General features: G+C 57.3%; 14 protein-coding genes across 14 annotated transcripts; 5 read left to right on the forward strand and 9 right to left on the reverse strand.

The window, feature by feature from the left end:
* Positions 1-1214: 1214 nt before the first annotated feature.
* On the reverse strand, positions 1215-1952 carry V1518DRAFT_376002 (CWC16 protein; the record flags this gene model as incomplete). The annotated part of the gene is made up of 2 exons (XM_066901524.1): positions 1215-1845; positions 1894-1952. Coding segments are annotated over 2 exons (690 nt in total), but the record flags the coding sequence as incomplete, so codon positions are not given.
* A 553-nt stretch (positions 1953-2505) lies between these two features.
* Positions 2506-3933, reverse strand: V1518DRAFT_420722 (NADP-dependent oxidoreductase domain-containing protein). The gene is made up of 2 exons (XM_066905057.1): positions 3296-3933; positions 2506-3244 (listed from the first exon to the last, which is right to left on the reverse strand). The coding sequence occupies exons 1-2, from the start codon at positions 3883-3885 to the stop codon at positions 2878-2880; spliced, it is 957 nt and encodes a 318-aa protein (XP_066758287.1). The 5' UTR covers positions 3886-3933; the 3' UTR covers positions 2506-2877.
* Positions 3919-4839, reverse strand: V1518DRAFT_420725 (Tim17/Tim22/Tim23/Pmp24 family-domain-containing protein). The gene is made up of 4 exons (XM_066905058.1): positions 4675-4839; positions 4553-4622; positions 4296-4503; positions 3919-4244 (listed from the first exon to the last, which is right to left on the reverse strand). Exons 1-4 carry the CDS (start codon positions 4760-4762, stop codon positions 3969-3971), a joined length of 642 nt encoding a protein of 213 aa, XP_066758288.1. The 5' UTR covers positions 4763-4839; the 3' UTR covers positions 3919-3968.
* A 109-nt stretch (positions 4840-4948) lies between these two features.
* On the forward strand, positions 4949-5850 carry V1518DRAFT_420726 (P-loop containing nucleoside triphosphate hydrolase protein). The gene is made up of 2 exons (XM_066905059.1): positions 4949-5529; positions 5592-5850. The coding sequence occupies exons 1-2, from the start codon at positions 4992-4994 to the stop codon at positions 5801-5803; spliced, it is 750 nt and encodes a 249-aa protein (XP_066758289.1). The 5' UTR covers positions 4949-4991; the 3' UTR covers positions 5804-5850.
* V1518DRAFT_420727 (uncharacterized protein) lies at positions 5687-6484 on the reverse strand. The gene is made up of 4 exons (XM_066905060.1): positions 6352-6484; positions 6230-6298; positions 6066-6181; positions 5687-6015 (listed from the first exon to the last, which is right to left on the reverse strand). Exons 1-4 carry the CDS (start codon positions 6446-6448, stop codon positions 5848-5850), a joined length of 450 nt encoding a protein of 149 aa, XP_066758290.1. The 5' UTR covers positions 6449-6484; the 3' UTR covers positions 5687-5847.
* On the reverse strand, positions 6485-8030 carry V1518DRAFT_420730 (uncharacterized protein; the record flags this gene model as incomplete). Its single annotated transcript, XM_066905061.1, has 2 exons — positions 6485-7928; positions 7973-8030. Coding segments are annotated over 2 exons (1459 nt in total), but the record flags the coding sequence as incomplete, so codon positions are not given.
* Positions 8031-8103: 73 nt separating this feature from the next.
* V1518DRAFT_386550 (nucleolar complex-associated protein-domain-containing protein) lies at positions 8104-10303 on the forward strand. Its single transcript, XM_066901705.1, has 2 exons — positions 8104-8483; positions 8531-10303. The coding sequence occupies exons 1-2, from the start codon at positions 8133-8135 to the stop codon at positions 10244-10246; spliced, it is 2067 nt and encodes a 688-aa protein (XP_066758292.1). The 5' UTR covers positions 8104-8132; the 3' UTR covers positions 10247-10303.
* V1518DRAFT_406882 (surface antigen-domain-containing protein) lies at positions 10289-12868 on the reverse strand (the record flags this gene model as incomplete). Its single annotated transcript, XM_066901967.1, has 3 exons — positions 10289-10842; positions 10895-11440; positions 11539-12868. The coding sequence occupies 3 exons, from the start codon at positions 12866-12868 to the stop codon at positions 10289-10291; spliced, it is 2430 nt and encodes an 809-aa protein (XP_066758293.1).
* Positions 12569-13557, forward strand: V1518DRAFT_420734 (uncharacterized protein). Its single transcript, XM_066905062.1, has 2 exons — positions 12569-12976; positions 13024-13557. Exons 1-2 carry the CDS (start codon positions 12974-12976, stop codon positions 13405-13407), a joined length of 387 nt encoding a protein of 128 aa, XP_066758294.1. The 5' UTR covers positions 12569-12973; the 3' UTR covers positions 13408-13557.
* On the forward strand, positions 13558-14366 carry V1518DRAFT_420735 (uncharacterized protein). The gene has a single exon (XM_066905063.1). The coding sequence runs from the start codon at positions 13570-13572 to the stop codon at positions 14329-14331; it is 762 nt and encodes a 253-aa protein (XP_066758295.1). The 5' UTR covers positions 13558-13569; the 3' UTR covers positions 14332-14366.
* On the reverse strand, positions 14345-15393 carry V1518DRAFT_445612 (uncharacterized protein). The gene is made up of 2 exons (XM_066906464.1): positions 15270-15393; positions 14345-15201 (listed from the first exon to the last, which is right to left on the reverse strand). The coding sequence occupies exons 1-2, from the start codon at positions 15348-15350 to the stop codon at positions 14359-14361; spliced, it is 924 nt and encodes a 307-aa protein (XP_066758296.1). The 5' UTR covers positions 15351-15393; the 3' UTR covers positions 14345-14358.
* V1518DRAFT_80156 (uncharacterized protein) lies at positions 14956-16945 on the reverse strand. The gene is made up of 2 exons (XM_066906679.1): positions 15266-16945; positions 14956-15201 (listed from the first exon to the last, which is right to left on the reverse strand). Exon 1 carries the CDS (start codon positions 16695-16697, stop codon positions 15435-15437), a length of 1263 nt encoding a protein of 420 aa, XP_066758297.1. The 5' UTR covers positions 16698-16945; the 3' UTR covers positions 14956-15201; positions 15266-15434.
* On the forward strand, positions 16767-17452 carry V1518DRAFT_434737 (4'-phosphopantetheinyl transferase). Its single transcript, XM_066906252.1, has one exon. It carries the CDS (start codon positions 16788-16790, stop codon positions 17178-17180), a length of 393 nt encoding a protein of 130 aa, XP_066758298.1. The 5' UTR covers positions 16767-16787; the 3' UTR covers positions 17181-17452.
* V1518DRAFT_420740 (glucosidase II beta subunit-like-domain-containing protein) lies at positions 17071-18911 on the reverse strand. Its single transcript, XM_066905064.1, has 3 exons — positions 18702-18911; positions 17469-18654; positions 17071-17416 (listed from the first exon to the last, which is right to left on the reverse strand). The coding sequence occupies exons 1-3, from the start codon at positions 18784-18786 to the stop codon at positions 17194-17196; spliced, it is 1494 nt and encodes a 497-aa protein (XP_066758299.1). The 5' UTR covers positions 18787-18911; the 3' UTR covers positions 17071-17193.
* Positions 18912-19054: the final 143 nt, after the last annotated feature.

Genomic DNA, 19054 nt, shown 5'->3' on the forward strand with positions numbered 1-19054 from the left:
AGAGTACCTGAAAGCACTGATATGGAATATTTTGATGACAAAGAGGCCAGCATTATCCGGCTGTCGAGGTCGGCAGCAAGGGTATCAGTATCACGATGTCAGGTAGGAGTAAGAGGCGTTTTCTCGTTTTGTGGTTTGTCTGCTTCTCTATCCTGGCTGTTGTTTTCGCTAATTAATATATATATCAATCGATAAAACTATATCTCCTCTCTCTGCTGTGTTGGCTCTGGGGCTATTGACTAACCACTCCTTCAATGTTCAAACATCCTTCCTGGCAGCGAAAAATGACTATATCCTGGCAAATAAAGTCAATTAACTCTGCAAATCAGTGACCGTAATGCCGACCGGCGTGCTCAAATAGTGCAGCGACAAAATCGCTAGCTAACTAGCTAATGAATATCGGAGAGGAAAGCTCAAGCAGTCAAATAGTGACGAAAGCGGAGCGGCATAAATAGCAGACTTATTTCATCACTCAGACGCCTAAATTAGCGATTACCGTTGTCTCTAGTCCCGCAGCACAGACTAACCTAAATTGGTAGAACAGATTAGTGGCCATGAGGTAGTGCAGTACTGCGGAATAGGTAACTACCTCAGTTAACAAAATTACTGACTTACATTTAGCAATCTGATTGTAAGCTAGTTAGAGAAGAGGGACAAGACAGAGAAGACACGTAACTAGAAAGTGAACCGAAATTAATAGTTAGTTCATTAGCTAGCTAACTGGGGACCCTAAATAAATTAGTCGGTATTTAGCGATCAGACTTGACGGCTCATGAGTGATAGCTGCCTGGCTCTCTGGGCAGTTCACTGATTAATGAACTCAATATAGCACTCGCGCAGTTAACTAGCTAGTGCAACTATAGAGGTGACTGAATATGTTTCATGTGCCATTTCACTGCATTTGCCTTCCACATGGTTGTAACTCTAATGAGTCATATCACTGCTGATACATTGCTGTGGCTAGACACAGCAACAGTAATTAGAGCTCTCTTTACCCTATCGCATATAAATCCACTTTCAAAAAACATACGATATCTCAACATTACATGCATGAGCTACATTTCCCACCTGCATCTCTGAGCTCATCATCAGTAGTCACGGTCTGTGAATACAACTGTATCATACACTGTATCATACACTTCACCAGCGGAGATACACACTGAAGCACATATGAAATCAAAACAACCTGAACACCAAACACCATTGGCCCAAATCTACTCATCACCCTCCTTGCTCGCCGTCGTAATGACACCCTTCAGTACTTCTTTCCGCTTTCCTCGATCCCGCATCTTTCTGAACTGTACCACTTTGGCAACGCGCCATGCAAGTGCATCGGCAGCCGCAACCTTCTTCTCGCTCATCTCCTTCTCCCCGCGAAACCGCTGGCGCAGAAGCTGGTTCTTGGTATACGGATCGCCCCACCGCCGCACGCTTGTGTCGTAAAGGTCCGTGATCCTCTTGTTTGCAGCACGTTGAGCGGCCGCTTGTTCCGCTGATTTCTCTGCACCGGCAAAAGGATCGCGTTCTTCCTCCTCCGCAGCAACATTCGGATGTAGTGATGACCTAGATGCCTGCAAAGCACCGATCTTGTCTCCCTCAAACTCAGTCACCTTCCTGCGCGCGCCTTCGGTTACCTTGTACTCTGTCCTCTGCGGATCGGTCTGTATCTCAATAACGTGCCCGTTCGTGCACTTTGCACACTTGAAACGAAACGAAAAGATCGGCGTGGTGTAGTACTTCCCGATCTCTTTCTTCTCCGCGTTGAAACGTGTGCCTTGCGCGATGTAGGTCGAGCAACCGCCACATTGGATCGTGAACGGGAGTTCAAAGCGAACGATCAAGATCCTGCTTGCATTAGCTTCTAGCCAGTAAAAACGAGACAAGTGAACTCACCCCTGTGAGAGCTTGCGCGCGCGGTTTCCAAGGCTGTGTTTCCCGGCGAGCTTGTTAAGGGACGACTTGCCATCTATAAGTTGTTAGATGGCGTTGTCAATCAGAGTGTGAACTGAACGGCGGGACCAGCGGGCACTTACCGTAGTCTGGCGGGTAGTATTTGTTATACCCTGCATTCGTTAGCTCCTACACACCATCATCGAATCACACTATCACCGAACATACCCTGCATCGTACACCGATATCTGGGGTATCGCAGGAGCGATCGGTTGGGAGACACGCAAGCTTGTACTGGTGGAGGACTGTAGCGGGTAAGGGTTTCCGAATCTGTGCTGGCTAGCGCCGTCGAGTTGCGACGCGGAATGAGCGGACTTAGAGGCCCTATTTTTTTATCAGTTCATCTTTTTATCGCATCGTTCAGATCGATTGCATAGATAGAAACAGGCTGGTTATCTCTATGATTAGACGTACCGTGGTTAACGCGAATACGCGCCAACAACGCGACTCGAGAATTACGTAAACAAATTATCAGACAGCCGGGAGGATATAGGGCAAGTATGGTTCTTATCACAGATTATCGTAGAATGCATTTCTCTGCACGCCTACAGTTTCGTGCAAACTTGGTCCGTTTGTGCGGGTTTTCGCGCAGTGATTTAACAAGTCGCCCGGCATCTTTATCCTTCACTTCCGTTCTCTTTCCTACTCTTTCTTCCGCATATTTTGTTGCTGTATTATTACGTTTTTGCAACACGAACTCATCCACGCTCTAGTGAGTGAACCTATCTACATCCAACTCCGCTTTCTGTATCCTGGAATCTGAACACAGTAGCCTTCTCCTCGGCGTACGCCATAGGATAGCGTCACGCCGATGAGTTCTCCTATTGTAGCTCGTGCGTGGCCCCATCTTGCCCTATAGAGGGGTGTGTGGCATTTCTGCTCAACAAGTACGGGCCGAGAATAATGTGTATTGCATGGTTTGAACCATTACATCGCGAACTCTGGCGCGGCGGTCGTGATGCCAGCCCAGATTTCGTCCAACGACTGCACGACCTCGGTTGGCAACGGTCCTTGTTCAAGAAACTTCAGGTTTTCATCTAACTGCGCGATGTTGGAGTAGCCGATCAAGATCGCGTCGCCGTCACCCAGCGCGGAGTGATGCCGCAGCCATCGCAGTGCGATTGCGTTCGGAGGAAGTCCAAGCGCACGGATGCGCTCAGCAGCAGTGAAGAGATCATCCTTGAAGAACCATGCCTGGTTGAATTGCCCATTGAACGTTGATGGGTCGAAGTGCCCGCCGGCGGGAGGCGGTGCGTCGCGGGAGATGTTGGAGAAGAAGCCGGATGCAAGGGGTCTACTTGTGTCAGCTTTGCACTGTCAGAAAAAACAAACGGACTGAACTGACGAGTACGCCTCAAAAGAGATTTTGTGCTTGCGCAGCAGCGGGAGTAGCTCCGTCTCCACACGCCGCGAGATAAGATTGTATAGCGCTTCGACTGCGCCGGGCATTACGAGTCCGTCGTTCTCCGCGCGCACAATGAACCCCTCGATCTCCGCGACAGTGTAATTCGACAACCCGAAACGCTCAAACTTTCCCTCCTTGTACAACTCCGTCATTGCGCGATGCGACTCCTCAAACGGTACCGTGCGGTCCGGCGCGTGCAGGTACAAAGTGCGCACCTTGTCCACACCCAGCCGCGCGAACGACAGGCGCACCGATTTTGCGATCTCTGGCGCGGTATGCGCACCATCCTCAAAGCTGCGTACCTTCGTGTCAATCACAAAGCCATATGCGGCGATACGCGGAGTACTCAAGGTTTCGCCGAGAAATGCCTCTGACTCTCCAGGGAAACCGGCGGGGTAGAGGTACGCTGTGTCGAGCACGCGGTTGCCGTCGGCGGCGAAGCGGTCGAGCACGGCCTCGAGCTGGGGGAGCGTGGATACCTTGCCGTGGGGACCCACGTTGTTTGTGCCGAGGATGAGATCGACTGGCATTGCGACGGTGATGGGGGAAGAGAGGTGGAGTTTGCGGACCCCTGGAGATGATTAGGAGTGCGGGGGATAACATTATCTAAACTCTACTTGTTGTGCCACAGCAGCGTCCGCAACGACGTCCACCGGTTCGAGTCGAGGTAGATGTAATCCATGCTCGACCGCATGCTCGGCTGAAGCACGTCCGCATCCGTGCGGAACAGGTACATCACCACGCCCCAGCTCAGCGCCGCGAAGGCCGACCACACGGCCTCCCGCGCTTTGGTCCCGGCAGGACCTTGCAGCGCGGCCGGCAGGGTATGAGTCTTTACAGCGAGCTTTGCAAGCCCGAGCACAACTCGTGAGAATACATACAGCACGATCTAAACAGAACTTAGCTTGTGCTACTGAACAGCCCAATTTCGTGGACATACCTGCTGGTTGACGGAGGACCGACCGCCGCGACCAAATACGTAGTACCCACCGACCAACCCCGCAAACAGTGCATGTATGTCTCTATCCTTCCCATTTGCGGCGCGCTTGAGCACATACAACGTGCTCTTGTATATAAACACGAAAGTGGCGAGGTTACGCGCATGTTCTCTTGTCGCGCGGAGGATTATTCGCAGTTTTTCGGACGGTCTAGAACGATTAGCGCTGATACACACGCATAACAGAAAGATGCACCCACGATCCAGAGCGAAAGAGAAACGTCATCACCAGCGCGTGGGAGAAGCGCACCTTTGCGCCGTAGACGGCCCCTAGGAGGGTGAGCTTAAGCCGAACAACCGAGGACAGAGGTGAAATGTATACCATTTCGCACGCCCTTGAGGATTTCGAGGAGGTCGTGGTTGACAGGATCAGTAGCGATGCGATCCAGAGTGCTGAGAAGAGCGTCCATGATGTATCAAGTGTATATAGGAGAAGGAGAGACGAGGAGGCGAAGAGAATGGAGAGGTGGAGGATTATCGAGCCGGGAATAGCGGGGCAATAAGGCGGGGCAGCACCGCCGCATGTGACGGGGCGCCGCACGCCGGGTAACTTGGGTTTAGGGCTAGTCGCGTGCGCCAATTCTCCACTCATTCCGTCTTAGAGTCTTATCGCTATCGTCCCTCCCATCTTTCCCCATTATGCCCCCCCGAGTTCTCGTCGTCGGCGTGAGCGGGCCATCATCCTCCGGCAAGAGCACGCTTACGCGCCTCATGCGCGACGTGCTCCCGCGGGCCACCACCACGCCCCCGCGCCGCGCGCTCATCCTCTACGAAGACGACTTCTACAAGCCCGAGGTGGACATCCCGGTCGTCGACGGCGTGCAGGACTGGGACTGCCCCGAGGCCATCGACTACGCTGGTCTACGCGCCGCAGTCGCTCACGTGCGCGCCTGCGGCACGGTCTCGGCCGCGGTGGAGGAGCAGTCGAAAGAAGACCGCAACGAGCTTGGAAAGCCGCCGCTCGAGACCGCGGCCGCTCGCGCGCTCGCAACTCGGATACTTGGAGACGGCGCGGGCGCCGTGCTCGAGGAGACTTTGGTGTGTTTGGTCGATGGGTTTTTGCTCTTCAACGACCCCGAGCTCGTGAAGCTGCTCGATGTGAAGCTGCTCCTCCGCGCGCCCTACGCGAAACTCAAGCAGCGGCGCGAGGCCCGTAACGGCTACGCTACAATAGAAGGTGTGCACTCCCTCTCCTGTTGTGTTTCCATATGCTCTGCTAACTGCTCCCGGGCCGGACAGGATTCTGGGTCGATCCGCCGGGATACTTTGACGACATCGTGTGGCCGGGCTACGTGCGCGCGCACCGCGACCTCTTCGTCGGCGGCGACATGGACGGCCCACTCGCCCCTGCCGCAGTCGATGCCGGCATCCAGGTCCCGCCGGAACTCGACATGACCATGGCAGGTTTACTCGAGTGGGCGCTCGCTGCAGTCATCGCCGCCCTTGCATAGATCGGTTTGCATATCTGTATCATAGAGTATTTTGGTGCTGTAGTCTAGTACATGTCCTCGTTCGGCATGTCGATCGAGAACCCCACCGCCTCGAGCCGCGCGTTCTTGATCATCTCGGCGCGCCGCCGCGTGTCGTTCTCGATCTGCTGTGCCGCGTACACGTTGTCCAGCGGCACGGGTGTTAGATGCGCGACCGCGTCCTTGTCGGGGTCCTGTACTGTTAGCTTGGTCTAGAACACCATAAAAAGTGTAAGTAACCCACCAGCTCGCCGACAAGCACAACGTTCTCGCCGCGGATAATGTACACGCCCCGCTCGACATCGCAGTATTGTGTGCCGACGATGATGCGCTCGACGGTGGCCTGCAGCACCAGGTTGGCTGTGGCTGTCAGCTTCTCCGTTCCGCCTTCGCACTCAAAATACCCACCATATTGGTCAAAGGACCTCAAAATCCCAATCAACTTGCGTCCATCCCGTAACACAACCACCAGTTTTTCTGGTCGTTAGCCATTTCTCCCTCCCTCGTCCCTCCGCTGTAACAAAACATACTATCGACGCAATCGACGAGCTGGGCGGCGGTTGTAAATATAATCGACGGCAGCAGCTGCACGTCCGCGCTCGCAACGCTGCTGGCGCTCGTGTCCATTGCTTGCGGCGGGTTGGTAAGTACGAAATGGCGATGCCGCAGGCGTTTTGTTGCGGGCGAGGGTTTATCACGTGAAATGTTACCCGCCCAACGCGTGGAAGCGCGTATGAGCGTCCATTGCGAAGTTTGGAAGCCGGCGGGCGCAGGAAGCGCACCAGTACCTCTCTACCTCTCCTTCCGCCTCCTCTTCGTCATCCTCCTCTTCTTCACCTTGCTCCTCTGTCTCCTTCCCGTGTTCCAAAAACCGTGTAATTCCCATGCCTCCAGCCGGGACCAACTCCACCACCGCAACATTCACAAGTACAACCTCCACACCATGCGTAAATTCCACTAACTGCGCCGCCAGTGGGATCAAACACCGCGCACGTAGCTCCTGTGCGTCCACAACCACATCGCTCGCCGTCGGCAGTGGCATGCTCTTCGACACCCGCCCATGCGCGCCGCGGAGCCGTATTGATACACGTACCGTCCGTGGTACGGCCACACCGCGGAGCTCGTCGCGTACGCGGGTGACCAGTCCCTTAGCAAGCCGAAGTAACGCGGTATTCATCGCCTCACGCGTGCGTATCGGCGCGCTAACAAACGAATCCTCAGTCGACAGCTGCAGTGGTAAGCCCCCGGCCGTCTTCACCGGGGTTATATCAACCCCATGAAACAGATCCCACAAAGCTGCTCCACTAGTAACCCCCAACCACTCACAGAACAAAGCCTTTGACCCGCGTTCCCTCACCGCACGCACAGTCGCGGCATCATCTCCGTCCGCGCCGCCATGCGGGTACGTCCGCCGCAACAATGTCTCGCGGGTATGTGCGCCCACGCCAGTGACCTTTCCAATGTCAAGTGCATCGATAAAGCCTTGTGCAGCACACGGGAAGAGGACGGTTTGGGTATCCGGCTTGTGTGTCGCGCCAGCGAGTTTCGCAAGGATTTTACCATCCGCGATGCCGCCGGAGCAGGTGTATCCCATCCGTTCTTTGACGCAGTTGCGGACGTGTGTGCACAAGTGGCTGCCGAGTAGTATTGCCACGTTCTCGGGATCGAAAATGTCGTTCTCCTCGACCGATCCCGCGAGATGACCGACGACCGTGCCGGTAGTGGAGCACTCAAATCCTTGCTCGCCATGCGTGCTAAACCAAAACAATCCCCGCCCCTCCAGCCGCGCATGCATTAACGCATCCAAATTCCTCTGCACAACCGTCGTCACATCCAACCACAACTCATCCAACCCGAGCGCCTGGGTCGGCACATTCCCCACAACGTCCGTCACACACCGCGCAAGCTCGCGCGACGCGGTGCGGTATTTCGTCAAATCCTCACCATCAACCACGACTAGATCAGGACATGCTTGCAGTGCCGCTCCGAGGGAGGAGAGTTTGGCGACGCCCCGCGCGCGCGCGACATAGTTGCATGTACAGATGATTGTTTTCTGACGCACGCCGACAGGACGGCCTCGCAAAGCAGGGTTTAGGTGTTCCTCAACCTGCACTGTTAGTATTGCAGTAGAATACATGCGAGGTCACGTACCGAGCAGTAGAACGCATCCCAATCGAGCGCGATGACGATGCGGTGCGCTGATGCCATTTGGAGAACCACATGAGCGTGCGGCGCGTCGAAGTTCTCCCAACACCAAAAATTTCTTGCAGCCTCAGTTGCTACCGCCGACTTCACTGCCCACTATCGCAAGATGGCACCGAATAAACGGCGGAAGACGGCAACGGCGCAGCATGCGCTAGACGATAGCGACGAGAACGAATTTGACTACGGTCCGCGCGCTTTTGCGCAGGGCGGCGAGGGCGTAGTTGAGCGGTTGCCTATTAAGACGCAGAGCGGCCAGTTGCAGCGGGTTATGGTCCCGCGGAAGCGCAGGCAGGCGGTGATCGAAGATGAGGACGAGAACGCGAAAGCTGAGGGAGACGAGGAGAATGGTGGCGAAAACGAGGAGGAGCCAGAGATTCCTGAACGCGATCAAGTCCGTTTCGCGAAAGAGGAACTAGCGCAGTTAGCTGAGGAACTCATTGAGGACCCCGAGGAACACGTACGTTTGCTCCTCCCACTGCCTTCTACACCTCACTAACAATACAGATCGGAAACTTGCGCAAAATACAATCCCACGCTACTCATCGCCTTCCCAAAATCCGTCAACTTGCACTTGTGACCGAACTTGCGGTATTCAAAGACATCATCCCCGGCTATCGCATTCGTCCGCTCACCGAGTCCGAGAAAGCCGCCAAGGTCACAAAGGAAGTCAAGCGCGTGCGTGAGTTTGAACAAACACTCGTGCTGTGCTACAAAGCCTACGTGGATAACCTCGCCCGGGCCGCAAAGGATATGTATACCCCGTCCCTTGCATCGTCGAAATACCGCGTTGCCAACACCGCACTCGCGTGCGCATGCGCGCTGTTATCCGCCGTCGCGCATTTCAATTTCCGCACAGAGTTGCTCACTATCATAACCACCCGTCTTGCGCGACGCCGCCTGAATCTCCGCGAGGATATCGCTTCCGACGACGACGCAGGTTTCGGCAAATGCCTCCACGCCATATGCGAGCTCTTCGCACAAGATGATACCGCGCTTCCTTCCTTCGACGCTGTCGTGGCGCTTACACAGATGCTTCGCCGGCGCAAATATAAAGTCGACCCAGCAGTCCTCGACTGCTTACTTCACCTCCGCTTACTTACCGACCTAAGCGAACTCGACGCGCGCGCGCGTCAGGCTCTAATCGACGAAAAATCATCACGTCCAAAAATAAAAAAGAAAGACCGCGTGCACCGCACCAAAAAAGAGCGCAAGCGCGCAAAAGAGATTAAAGAAATCGACGAGGAATTTCGCACCGCCGCACACGAGGTGTCGAAGGAGGAAACAGCGCGTGTGCAGGCGGATATTCTCAAGCTTGTCTTCTCGACGTATTTGACGGTGCTGAAGGAGCGCGCGAGCGCTGGTATGACTGGTGCTGCGCTAGAGGGGCTAGCACGGTTTGCGCACCTTGTGAACGCAGATTTATTTGGTGATTTGCTTGAGGTATTGAAGCAGCTTGTGCGCGAGCGACAACTGCGCACGACGGCTGCACTCGCGGATACAACGGATATTGAATTTGTCGGTACTGCTGCCACGAGGGAGGCGTTGTTGTGCATAGTCACCGCGTTTGCGCTTCTCGCCGGCCAACCAGGCGAAAGTATCGGCCTCGACCTGAGTTTCTTCGTGACTTACCTCTATGCGGTACTCCTCCCACTCTGTCTTAGTCCTGACGTCGAACAACAAGCCCTCCGCCTCCCCGACCCGCTTGCAACAACGTCAACAGTCACTCCGCCTCGCGCTAACGTGAATGTGGCGACACAGATGGAAATGCTCATCCGCGCGCTCGATGCGCTATTCTTCAACAAACATTACCGTACCGTGACCTTCGGCACCGGCACTAATAACCACGCGCGTGTGGTCGCATTCGCGAAGCGTCTTGCGCTGACAAGTATGCACCTACCCGACCGCTCCGCGTACGCGGTGCTCGGAGTGCTGGACGCTTTATGCGTTCGTTACGGCGGAGGTGGACATGTAGCGTCTTCCGCAGGCGAGGCGACAACCGCGCGCCGAGGTCCGATTGCCGCATTATTCGCGACGGAGGATCGTATTATGAATGGTGTGTACAGAGCCGAGACGGATGAGCCTGAGCAGAGTAATGCGGGCGCCGCGTGTGTGTATGAGACGTTTTTGCTAGAGAAGCATTACTCCCCCCGCGTGGCCGCGAGTGCGAAGGATTTACCCCGACGCAGTGTGCAAGGCGCGGTGGGCGGTGGTCGCAGATAGAGAAGAGAAAATATGTAGTTATATAGAGTATGGTACATAAAACTAGTTATCACGCGAGAACTTTGATTCGTAGCCGGGGAAGATGTATTTTGAAGGCAGCGGAGGTGGTTGGTACCGCAGGACGGTGTCGGGATTGTGTTCGAGCCATGGGGGTAAAAACGCAAATCTGCCCACTGCGAAATCGAAATCAGAAAGTTTGTTCAGCACGTACAAATGTGTGCGTACATGCCGCACCATCGTCGCCAGATGCGCTACATCGATGTTCTTCCTCCCGCCAAACACATTCCGCCAAATCGCAGTCGCGAGCACTGCGTCGCCTTTTGCCGTGTCGATAGTTAACGCCTCGTCATATGCGAGGATGGAACCGCGCAATTGTAGGTTGAGTTCCTTCATGGTATTGTCGATGATGCGGCCGGATTTCACTTTATAGTCCTGAGCCAGGCGGCGCTCGAGCTCGAGGAAGAGACCGTCGACGAGCGCTTGTTCATAGATGACGGCGTATTTCTGGGGCAGTGCGCGCATGCGTGCGAGGAGCATCCATATGTGTAGCGTGGTGATCTGGAACCACTGAGACAGCGACGGCGTCAACTCCATGTCTAAGATTGTCAGCCACGGCCTCACCCCATGAACTCCACAAAAAGTACACACCTTGATAATAAAACCTCGCCGTCGCAGAATACTCCTCAGTCCCTGGAGCATGGAGTCCCTGCTGCCCACACAACCGCACGTAAATCCCACCCGCAACAGGCGCTGCCTGATTCTCCTCGATATCCATCCTGAAGACCTGCATAAACTTGAGCACAACCCGCGCCCGCCACGAAGCAGCACCAGAGAGTTCCGCAAGCGAGGCGTTGGTAGACGCCGAGGCAAATTTTTCTTTCTGTTCGGCATACGGGTCGTATGAGGCGTCGAGCATTACTTTCACTTTTGGCGAGGGAAGTTGTGATTTTGAGCGGGAGGGGGAGGGGGACGGTGACTTTGCTTGCGTGGCAGCGGCAGCGGCAGTGGATGCAAGGCGCCGTAGACCTAGCGTACGGACAGTGGTCCGCGATAGCGCGACGGATGCCATTGTGCTATGGGGCCTGGGGTGAAGTTGGTGAAGGTGGATTTTTTCCCCGGACGCTGCGGCTTTGCCGCCTCGGACGACCACACCTGCCTGCCAGCCTATCACACACGCCCCATTACACCCACATACTTCACCAATTAACAGATACAGATGCAATTAGAAATACTCTACAAAAAAGAGAACCCCAGGCCAAACTGTACGCCCTTGCGCGGGAAGTCTGACGCACGCGCAGCGAGGGGGAGTGTAAAGTTGAGCTCGAACCGTGCGACCGGGTGACGATACACGAGGCCCACACCAGCCGCGGCCGAAGGCTGCGTGAGCAGGGATTTCAGCGTCGCTCGCGGATCAGCACGATCGAGCGCGAGTAAGCTCCCCGCATTGGCGAAGAGGTGCAGACGGAGCGGGGAATCCGGGTGCACATGGGGGAGCTTGGTGAAGATGCTTGCGCCGGCCGCGAGAAAAGCGTCGCCGCCGACGGAATCAGCCTCGTCCGCGGGGCCAAGACGGTTGTTGTAGAATCCGCGCACAGAGTTGGCGCCGCCGAGGAAGAAGCGGTCTTGGATGTTGGACTTTCCGCCCGGAGTGAGGGAGTAGAGCCATCCACAGCGCGAACCAAGGGAGACAGTCACCTTCTCACCAAACGCAGAGCGAACTGCGGTAGTCTCCACCTCCGCCTTGACGAAATCCGTATCCGCGGGCGCATACGCCGCGGGGACAAACCCCGCGAGCTCAGCACGCGCCTTGAGATGCACACCAGAAGTAGGAAACAGCACATCATTGCGGGTATCATAATCGTACGAATGAAAAATCGAACTCTTGAAGCTCTCTCCCGCCTCGGCGCGCACTGTCTCGGAGGCAGACCCTTTCTGCAGTGCGCCAATCGTGCGCCAAAATGCATCGTAACCTAGCTCCTGCGTCGCGCCTTTCAGCGGCCACGGCGCCGGGCCGGTGACCTTGGCTGTAACTCCCCGTAGTGTGCGTGAATGCGCAGCCCATTCGCGCTCAGCGGAGACAACGAGCGCGGATGCTTCCGCACGCCATGTGCTTGCGTTGTTGATTGGTGTAGTAAAAGTCGCGAGGTAGGACGATTGCTTGTGTGCGCCGACTTTGGCGTCGACAGACAACGTCTCCGCGCCGCCGAACACATTGCTCAGTGAACCTTGCACGTAGGCTGTCACGTCCCCGTTACCGACGTCGGTTCCGGTGCGGATCTTGGTGGACGGAGCCGCCTTCACGATAATCGTCGCATCCAATGGCACTGCGCCATCGCTGCCCGGCGCGCTTCTCCCCGGTTGCAACGCAACCTCCACATCCGAAAACACACCAAACGAACTAACAGTCGCAGCGGTCTCGTCCAGCGCGCTCAGCAGTCCGGCGAGCGTGTACTCCGACTTTGCCCGCAGCTCGCCTGTCTGCGCCCTCAGAAACGTCTCTCGCGTGCGCTTCGGCGCGCCTTGCACGGTCACCGTGTCGAGACGGACGGGCAACGTCGTGTTGCGCGCGAGAGCGTCATACAGCGCGGTGCGCGCGCGCAGAGCATCGGCGGAGTCTGCCATTATTGCGGGTGGTGGTGGAGTAGGTGAAGTGCGGTAAGCGGGAATCGTTCTTCCCCGCCGCTCTGCAGAACTTCACGACTTCGCCAGCTTCACGACGCCAACAACATGGTGAGTCCGCTACGCAACGTTTACTGACGCAGTGCTAACAACTACAGGCCCATCGCATTCTCGTGCAAGTCGTCGTCACCGGCGCACAAGTCTTCGGTCGCTCACTGGTGCAGGCGTACAAGCAAGCCGCCGCCACCGCCGCGCCGGGTGTGTCTACCACCGGTGCAGCCGGCGACCCGGTAGCTACCGCCCTCGCGCGCGAAACAGGCGGTATAACGCTCGAAGAATCATGCCGGATTCTCAACATCCGCGCGGAGGACATACAAGCAGCAACAGTGCGGGAGCGGTTTGAGCACCTCTTCGCGGCGAATTCACGGGAGAAGGGAGGGAGCTTGTATTTGCAGAGCAAGGTGTTCAGAGCAAAGCAGCGTGTCGACGCGGAGATCGAGGCGGCAGCATCGTCGCCAGAAGCGACACCGGATCCGAAGTAGGCGGGAGGAGAAGAGCGAGGAATCGCATGTACATAGAATATAACCAAGATTACCGGGACGGGGGATGGGCTCATTAGGCGTTGTTGCAGCAACGCCTTGTTGACAGTCTCCATCCCATTTCCATCACCACCATCGCGACCTCCATACCGCTCCACGATACACATGCACACCCCCTCCAACAAAACGCCCCGCCGGAGCACGGCTACCCCCGCCACCGGAGTGCGCGCTGCCTCAGCGCTCCCGCGCTCGGCATCGCACACCGCCATCTGGGCCAGCGCCACCACTACCACCTCCACACCACAGCGCTCACCAGCAAAGCCAGCGCCAGGCACTGCCACTGCCCGCCGCTCCGCCTCCTCGCGTGATCTCACAGGCGTCCTGCGCCGGCGCGAACTCAACCTGCCTCATCTCCCTCCCGCGCCAGATCCAGATATCGCGTCCTCGCCGTTCGTCAAGTATCCGTCTCCTACCCCCGCCACTCCGGTCGCCATTCCCACGTCTGTACCCATTCCCGCAGACTCGCCGAACTCACCCCGCACTGCGGCGCTCACAATTCTCGACACACCAACAACTGCCCTCTCTCCGCCGCCATCACCGTCCCACTCGCCTTCCTCTCCGCCCGCCGTTGCGGCTCTCCGCGCACAGCTCGCAGGCAAAGACGCGGAACTCGCGTCTCTCCGTGCGAGCATTGCGCAACACGCCACGCGCAGACGCGTCGAACTCGAACGCGTGGCGGAAGAACTACATCGTCAATACGCCGCCAAACACGAGGCCAAAGTTCGCGCCCTCCGCGAGCACCTGCACGCCCGCTACGCCGCGAAACTCCGCGTCCTCGAAGTCGAGCTCGCCGCCCAGCGCGAGCAAAACTCGGAACTCGTACGCTGCTGGGATCAGCTCCTTGAGGCAGAAGAAGCAATGCAATAAGAATGTACATTTATATACACTGCTGTTCTACCGCGACGCCTTCCACAGCACCTTCTTCCGTCCCAGCGGCTTGCGGATCACCTCAACGCCGCCCTTGCCATCCCCAAACGCAAGCACAACCGTCTCCTCGTAGCCTGAACTTTGTCGCTGCGCCCGCCGCCGCCGCTCGCGCTCACCCGTCAAGTCCCGTGCGAAAGCGTACCGCTCCATCTGCGACTTTGCCCGCAGCCGCTCACTCTCGCACACGTGCTTGAGGATCCCGAAAGGCAGGCTGAGTAACAGCTCACGTATCTCAACGGGAAGTTGCTGCGCGCTTGCACCAGCCGGAATTGCGTCCGCAAGGCACCGCGCCAGCTTCGCCGTCAGCGTTGACGTGTACCGCGGATACGGACCCGCATAGTCCACACCAATCTCAGCCGCATTGTAGTCCTGCACAGCAGCCGGCTGCGCCACTGGCGCGAGCGCGAACGCAAACAACTCCGGCAACGCCTCTGCTGCGACAAGTTCGTCGATGACACCACATGCCTCCGCAGCCACATCCCGCAGCCCTAGCAACGACCCCGCCGCCAGAAGAGCCGCCGCCTCGTCGAGCCCGGTGTTGCTAGCGTCCACGCCCAGTGGACGACCATAGAGCGTGGCCAGCGCAAGAGACAGAGCGTGCGCAGAGAGATGCGGGTCGGCACAGTTCAGTTGCAGGTCGTATGGCGGCTGCTGCGGGGGTACGCACTGTGCCAACCGCGCACGCAGCGCGGGCGACCGCGCAAGAACAAGCGAGTGCAGGCGCAATGATGTATGCGGAGGCACACGTAGAAGTGTGTCCGCCCATTGCCCGTGCACGAAGCCGCTGGTATAAAGGTGTGTCTGCAGGTCCTGTGATACCCCATTAGCACACTGCGCACCGCACTCCCATCACCAGCAGCACCACCACACGCACTTACCGGAGCGGACGCGAGAGAGACATCCGCCGGATCGGCTGAGTCTGGATCGTCCGGTGTGCGGCCTGTGCCGTTTGAGGACATAACGAAGAGGTTGGCAAGGAGAAGAGGCGAAGCGAGGACGAAAGCAAAAGCGCGAGGAAGAAAAAAGCGTGCGGCTCGCCAACGCTAGGCTTCACCGCCCCCCGAAGAAGCAATTGATTTCGCCTTTGCTGAGCCTTTTGACGATGCGCGCGATGCTGGTCGGCATATCTCCTTGACATCGTCCTCCTCCTCACTCTCCTCGACACCCGCCGGCGCACGCAACAACGCACCCAACACGGTCCGCGCGCGCCATTCCCGCCGCGACACCGCATCCAGCTCGTAGCACTGCTGCGCGAGTATCTCATGTGCGCCCGCAAACGCCCTCCGCACATTCCTTAGATTGTACGTCCCCCGCGAGATGTTGTTAGTCGGATCATTCGGGTCCTCGATATACAGCGCGCCGCCGCCGCTGTAGTTCACCGGCGGCGCCCCATTCCCTGATCCTGAATCGCGTCCTCTTTTCTGCGGCCGTCGCGAAAAGTACTTGCCCCCTCGCGTAAGCGACAACCCCACATCGTCGTAGCTGAAATGCCGGCCGTAGAGATCGAAAAACTGCAGCAGTAGCACTCCCAGATTCTCGTCCGCGCGTATCCGCCCGCTCTGCACAGCTGGATGCATCTGCAAAAACGACCGCACAAGGCACACCGCCGCATATCCGCCCAGCCCGCCATTCGCAACATTTGAAAGTTCCCGTTGCGCAAGCAGTGTCTTAACGACCAGCACCAGCTCACGCAGCCCAGGTGTATTTGCAACCCAGTGTAGCACCGTGTCGGCAGCTAATACACCACCGTACCGTTCAAACGATACATCGATAGCAATACCGGACACCCTGTCCACGTACTTGACAATGGGCACCCGCGCGCGCGCAACCACCTCCACGCTCCCCGACGCCGCGACCTGCTGCGCCTTTAGCGCATTCGCAAGCCTAAACAAACTTGCCCTGTCCGCGTGCCGTCCGTCCTCAGAAACAATCACGATATCGATATCGCTGAGCGGCAGATACAAACTTGTCGCGTAGGAACCAAACACGCACACCGTCGCCTCTGGCCATAGACCGTGCACACAAGTCTGTACCCGTGCGACAGCCCGCGCTCGTGAACGCGCTTGCTCAGGGGTAGGTGAAACGTAGGAAACAAAGTCCTTGATTTCGCGGTGTAGGAAGGTAGCGACTTCACCTGCCGTGGTGTAATCACGCCCGCGCACCCAAGGAGGGGGGGCTGTAGGCCATGGCAAGGATCGCGACGAGGGGGGTGTTGAGCGCGATGGTGGACTTGTGGGCTCTGAGAAGTTATCGCCAAGCGCAATGAAATCGTCTTCTACCGGCTGGGGCGCTATTATGTCCGCCATTGTGGTGGTGAAGGCGGTAGTGAACTGTGTAGCGGAGTGTTCCGTTTTCTCTAAACTCCCACTCCTCCACCTTCACCATTTGACCCTCCCATGCCTACGACCCTCCGCGCCGTCGGCGTCGACATCCTGCACATCCCTCGCATCGCTGATGTCCTCGCCCGCACGCCTTTTTCCGCTCGTCGCTTCCCTACGCGTGTGTTGCACGCGTACGAACTCGCGCGCTACAACGCGTTGCGCGAGAAGAGTCCCGAGGCGGCCACACTATTTGTCGCGCGATGCTGGGCTATTAAAGAAGCTGTGTTCAAGACGTTAGACGACGTCGAGCAGCGTGAATTTGCATTCAAGAGTTGGCGCACGATCACGAATACTCACCCCCGGCCCGTCGCTGTGCACGACAGTGGATCCGGTGATTTCCTCGTGTCGGTCTCGCACGACGGCGAGTATCTAGTCGCCTTTGTATCACGCACACACACACCACCATGATAGTCTATCTACACTACAGCTCGTCCCCCGCCCGTCCCTTCGCCGCCTCTGGCATCGTGCACACCGCTGGCGTCACGATCCGCAATAAGTACTCGCACATCGCTGGCTCCGACACCGCCACGATCTTATGCTTCTCCCCGCACGCCATCTCCACCGTCGCGCTCCGGTGCGGACCATTCCAGCACTTTGTCCCCTTTGTGAACATTAGCTTGCCGTCAGTCACGCGTTCGAAGGTCCTGTCGTCGTTAGCATATCCACAATCCTACTCCTCCACTGCGTTATACGTACCCCAGATTGGTCTTGCTTCCACTCTTCCCCCGCTGCGTGACCCGCCCGCCAAAACACAGCTCGTAGACATATTCTCCAGATTCGCCCTCGACACACTCGCCTGCCAGTGCGCGGAACACGTCCTCATCGCCAAGCCCGCGCGCAAGCTCGCCCTCCGCCTGCTCGCGCTTTTGAACGGCGTCCCGCACCGCGCGCTGCGCGTTCTCCTGCTCCCTCCGCGCGCTCGCGACGTCCGCGCTCTCTCCTGGTCGTGCAGAGCTGAAGCCTCGGTCGGCAAGAAGTCCCCGCGCGACGAGTTCGCCTTGTACCCGGTTCCACGCGCGGCGCGCGGCGGTGACCACCGGACGCATGTATCCTTCCTCGTCCGTGTTGGTACTCGCCGTCTCGGTCGCCAACACATCAAGCAACTCCTCGTCCGCGTCCTCGGTCTCATCAACCTCAATCGCACCCTCAACCTCCCCAAACGCCTCGCGAAATTCGTTGTACGCCTTCACAGCCGCCTTCACGCCCTCATCGTTGTAATTCGGGTTATACTCCTGCGAAAGCGTCTTCAAAATTTCCTCCGCCCTCGTGGTTCGTGCCTCCAACTCCCGCGCACGCGCACCACTGGCCGCCACGGCGTGTCGTAACTCATTCAACCGCGCACGCGCACGCACAACACCCTCGCTCTCCCGCACTCCGTCGGCAGCCTTCGCAAGCGCGCGCTCAAGTGCCTCCTCCGCGCGCTTCTCCCGCGCAAGCGCAGACGCCTCAGCTGCGACAGCTGCTGTGAGCTCCTTCTGCAACTTCTCCCGCGCACCAGCTGCCTTGGACACCAACTTCTGTCGCGCAGCCCACCCGCCTCGCTGTGCACGCTGTGCATCCGCCTCTCGCTTCGCGTGTTCAGCCGCTTGCTCCTTGCACCGGTTCTCACACCGGATTAACCCTGCGCCAACTTCATCACTCCCGTCACAACACACATCGTAGTCGCATACCCCGTCGTTCACTCGCGCCGAGGAGATGTACTTTGGAATATGGCCCTTGTTCGCGCAGTAGTATTTGTACTCGCACGCTGAGGTGCCCGGCTCGTCGCTGCCATCAGGGCAGTCGCAGAAGTCGTCGTTCACGCGTGAGTACGGGATCACGATTGTCGGGTCGCCGATGCAGGCCCATCGTTCTTGCACGTCGGGTTGGTACCGCTCGAGGTCTGCTGCTGTCAGTGCCTAATTCCTCCACAAACAACGGATCACGCACCTTGTGGGGCCACACCGCGTACAACGATGTTCGCAGCCGCAGCGGTTAGTAGCACAGGTGCGACTATGAGCAGTTGCAGACGCATTGTGTCTATAGACGCGACTGGTAGTGGAGTGTACGAATTGTTGATGTGGCCTTTCAGGAGGCACTTTTGTTAAAGTTCGTCCGAGGCTGCTCTACCCCACGCTCAAGCACCTTACAAGACCGTACAGAATTGAGAGCTGAGACTACGCATTTGGGGAGATAACCAAAATATTCTATTAGCTAGAAACACACACAAGCAGACTCAAATAAGCACAGGGCTCATGATCAACTATCTACCAAAGGTTGGCAGCAGTAACAAGGAGCAGACA

The sequence above is a fragment of the Limtongia smithiae genome, assembly GCF_038497785.1.
Source record: "Limtongia smithiae strain NRRL Y-17922 unplaced genomic scaffold V1518scaffold_10, whole genome shotgun sequence".
NCBI lineage: Eukaryota > Fungi > Ascomycota > Lipomycetes > Lipomycetales > Lipomycetaceae > Limtongia > Limtongia smithiae.

What these genes read in the sequence shown, in the direction of transcription:
- V1518DRAFT_420722 (XM_066905057.1), bottom strand. Translation starts at nt 3,885, where the DNA reads ATGCCAGTCGATCTCATCCTCGGCACAAACAACGTGGGTCCCCACGGC. An exon ending in ATCTCTTTTGAGGCGTACTC is followed by an intron (nt 3,245 to 3,295) that starts GTCAGTTCAGTC and finishes TGACACAAGTAG; the next exon opens with ACCCCTTGCATCCGGCTTCT.
- V1518DRAFT_420725 (XM_066905058.1), bottom strand. Translation starts at nt 4,762, where the DNA reads ATGGACGCTCTTCTCAGCACTCTGGATCGCATCGCTACTGATCCTGTC. An exon ending in CCTCAAGGGCGTGCGAAATG is followed by an intron (nt 4,623 to 4,674) that starts GTATACATTTCA and finishes TCACCCTCCTAG; the next exon opens with GGGCCGTCTACGGCGCAAAG. An exon ending in TTTCTCTTTCGCTCTGGATC is followed by an intron (nt 4,504 to 4,552) that starts GTGGGTGCATCT and finishes TAATCGTTCTAG; the next exon opens with ACCGTCCGAAAAACTGCGAA.
- V1518DRAFT_420726 (XM_066905059.1), top strand. Translation starts at nt 4,992, where the DNA reads ATGCCCCCCCGAGTTCTCGTCGTCGGCGTGAGCGGGCCATCATCCTCC. An exon ending in CGGCTACGCTACAATAGAAG is followed by an intron (nt 5,530 to 5,591) that starts GTGTGCACTCCC and finishes CGGGCCGGACAG; the next exon opens with GATTCTGGGTCGATCCGCCG.
- V1518DRAFT_420727 (XM_066905060.1), bottom strand. Translation starts at nt 6,448, where the DNA reads ATGGACACGAGCGCCAGCAGCGTTGCGAGCGCGGACGTGCAGCTGCTG. An exon ending in GCTCGTCGATTGCGTCGATA is followed by an intron (nt 6,299 to 6,351) that starts GTATGTTTTGTT and finishes GCTAACGACCAG; the next exon opens with AAAAACTGGTGGTTGTGTTA. An exon ending in TTGTGCTTGTCGGCGAGCTG is followed by an intron (nt 6,016 to 6,065) that starts GTGGGTTACTTA and finishes CTAACAGTACAG; the next exon opens with GACCCCGACAAGGACGCGGT.
- V1518DRAFT_386550 (XM_066901705.1), top strand. Translation starts at nt 8,133, where the DNA reads ATGGCACCGAATAAACGGCGGAAGACGGCAACGGCGCAGCATGCGCTA. An exon ending in TTGAGGACCCCGAGGAACAC is followed by an intron (nt 8,484 to 8,530) that starts GTACGTTTGCTC and finishes CTAACAATACAG; the next exon opens with ATCGGAAACTTGCGCAAAAT.
- V1518DRAFT_420735 (XM_066905063.1), top strand. Translation starts at nt 13,570, where the DNA reads ATGCACACCCCCTCCAACAAAACGCCCCGCCGGAGCACGGCTACCCCC.
- V1518DRAFT_445612 (XM_066906464.1), bottom strand. Translation starts at nt 15,350, where the DNA reads ATGTCCTCAAACGGCACAGGCCGCACACCGGACGATCCAGACTCAGCC. An exon ending in TCTCTCTCGCGTCCGCTCCG is followed by an intron (nt 15,202 to 15,269) that starts GTAAGTGCGTGT and finishes GGGGTATCACAG; the next exon opens with GACCTGCAGACACACCTTTA.
- V1518DRAFT_80156 (XM_066906679.1), bottom strand. Translation starts at nt 16,697, where the DNA reads ATGGCGGACATAATAGCGCCCCAGCCGGTAGAAGACGATTTCATTGCG.
- V1518DRAFT_434737 (XM_066906252.1), top strand. Translation starts at nt 16,788, where the DNA reads ATGCCTACGACCCTCCGCGCCGTCGGCGTCGACATCCTGCACATCCCT.
- V1518DRAFT_420740 (XM_066905064.1), bottom strand. Translation starts at nt 18,786, where the DNA reads ATGCGTCTGCAACTGCTCATAGTCGCACCTGTGCTACTAACCGCTGCG. An exon ending in ACGCGGTGTGGCCCCACAAG is followed by an intron (nt 18,655 to 18,701) that starts GTGCGTGATCCG and finishes TGACAGCAGCAG; the next exon opens with ACCTCGAGCGGTACCAACCC. An exon ending in GGAAGCAAGACCAATCTGGG is followed by an intron (nt 17,417 to 17,468) that starts GTACGTATAACG and finishes TAACGACGACAG; the next exon opens with GACCTTCGAACGCGTGACTG.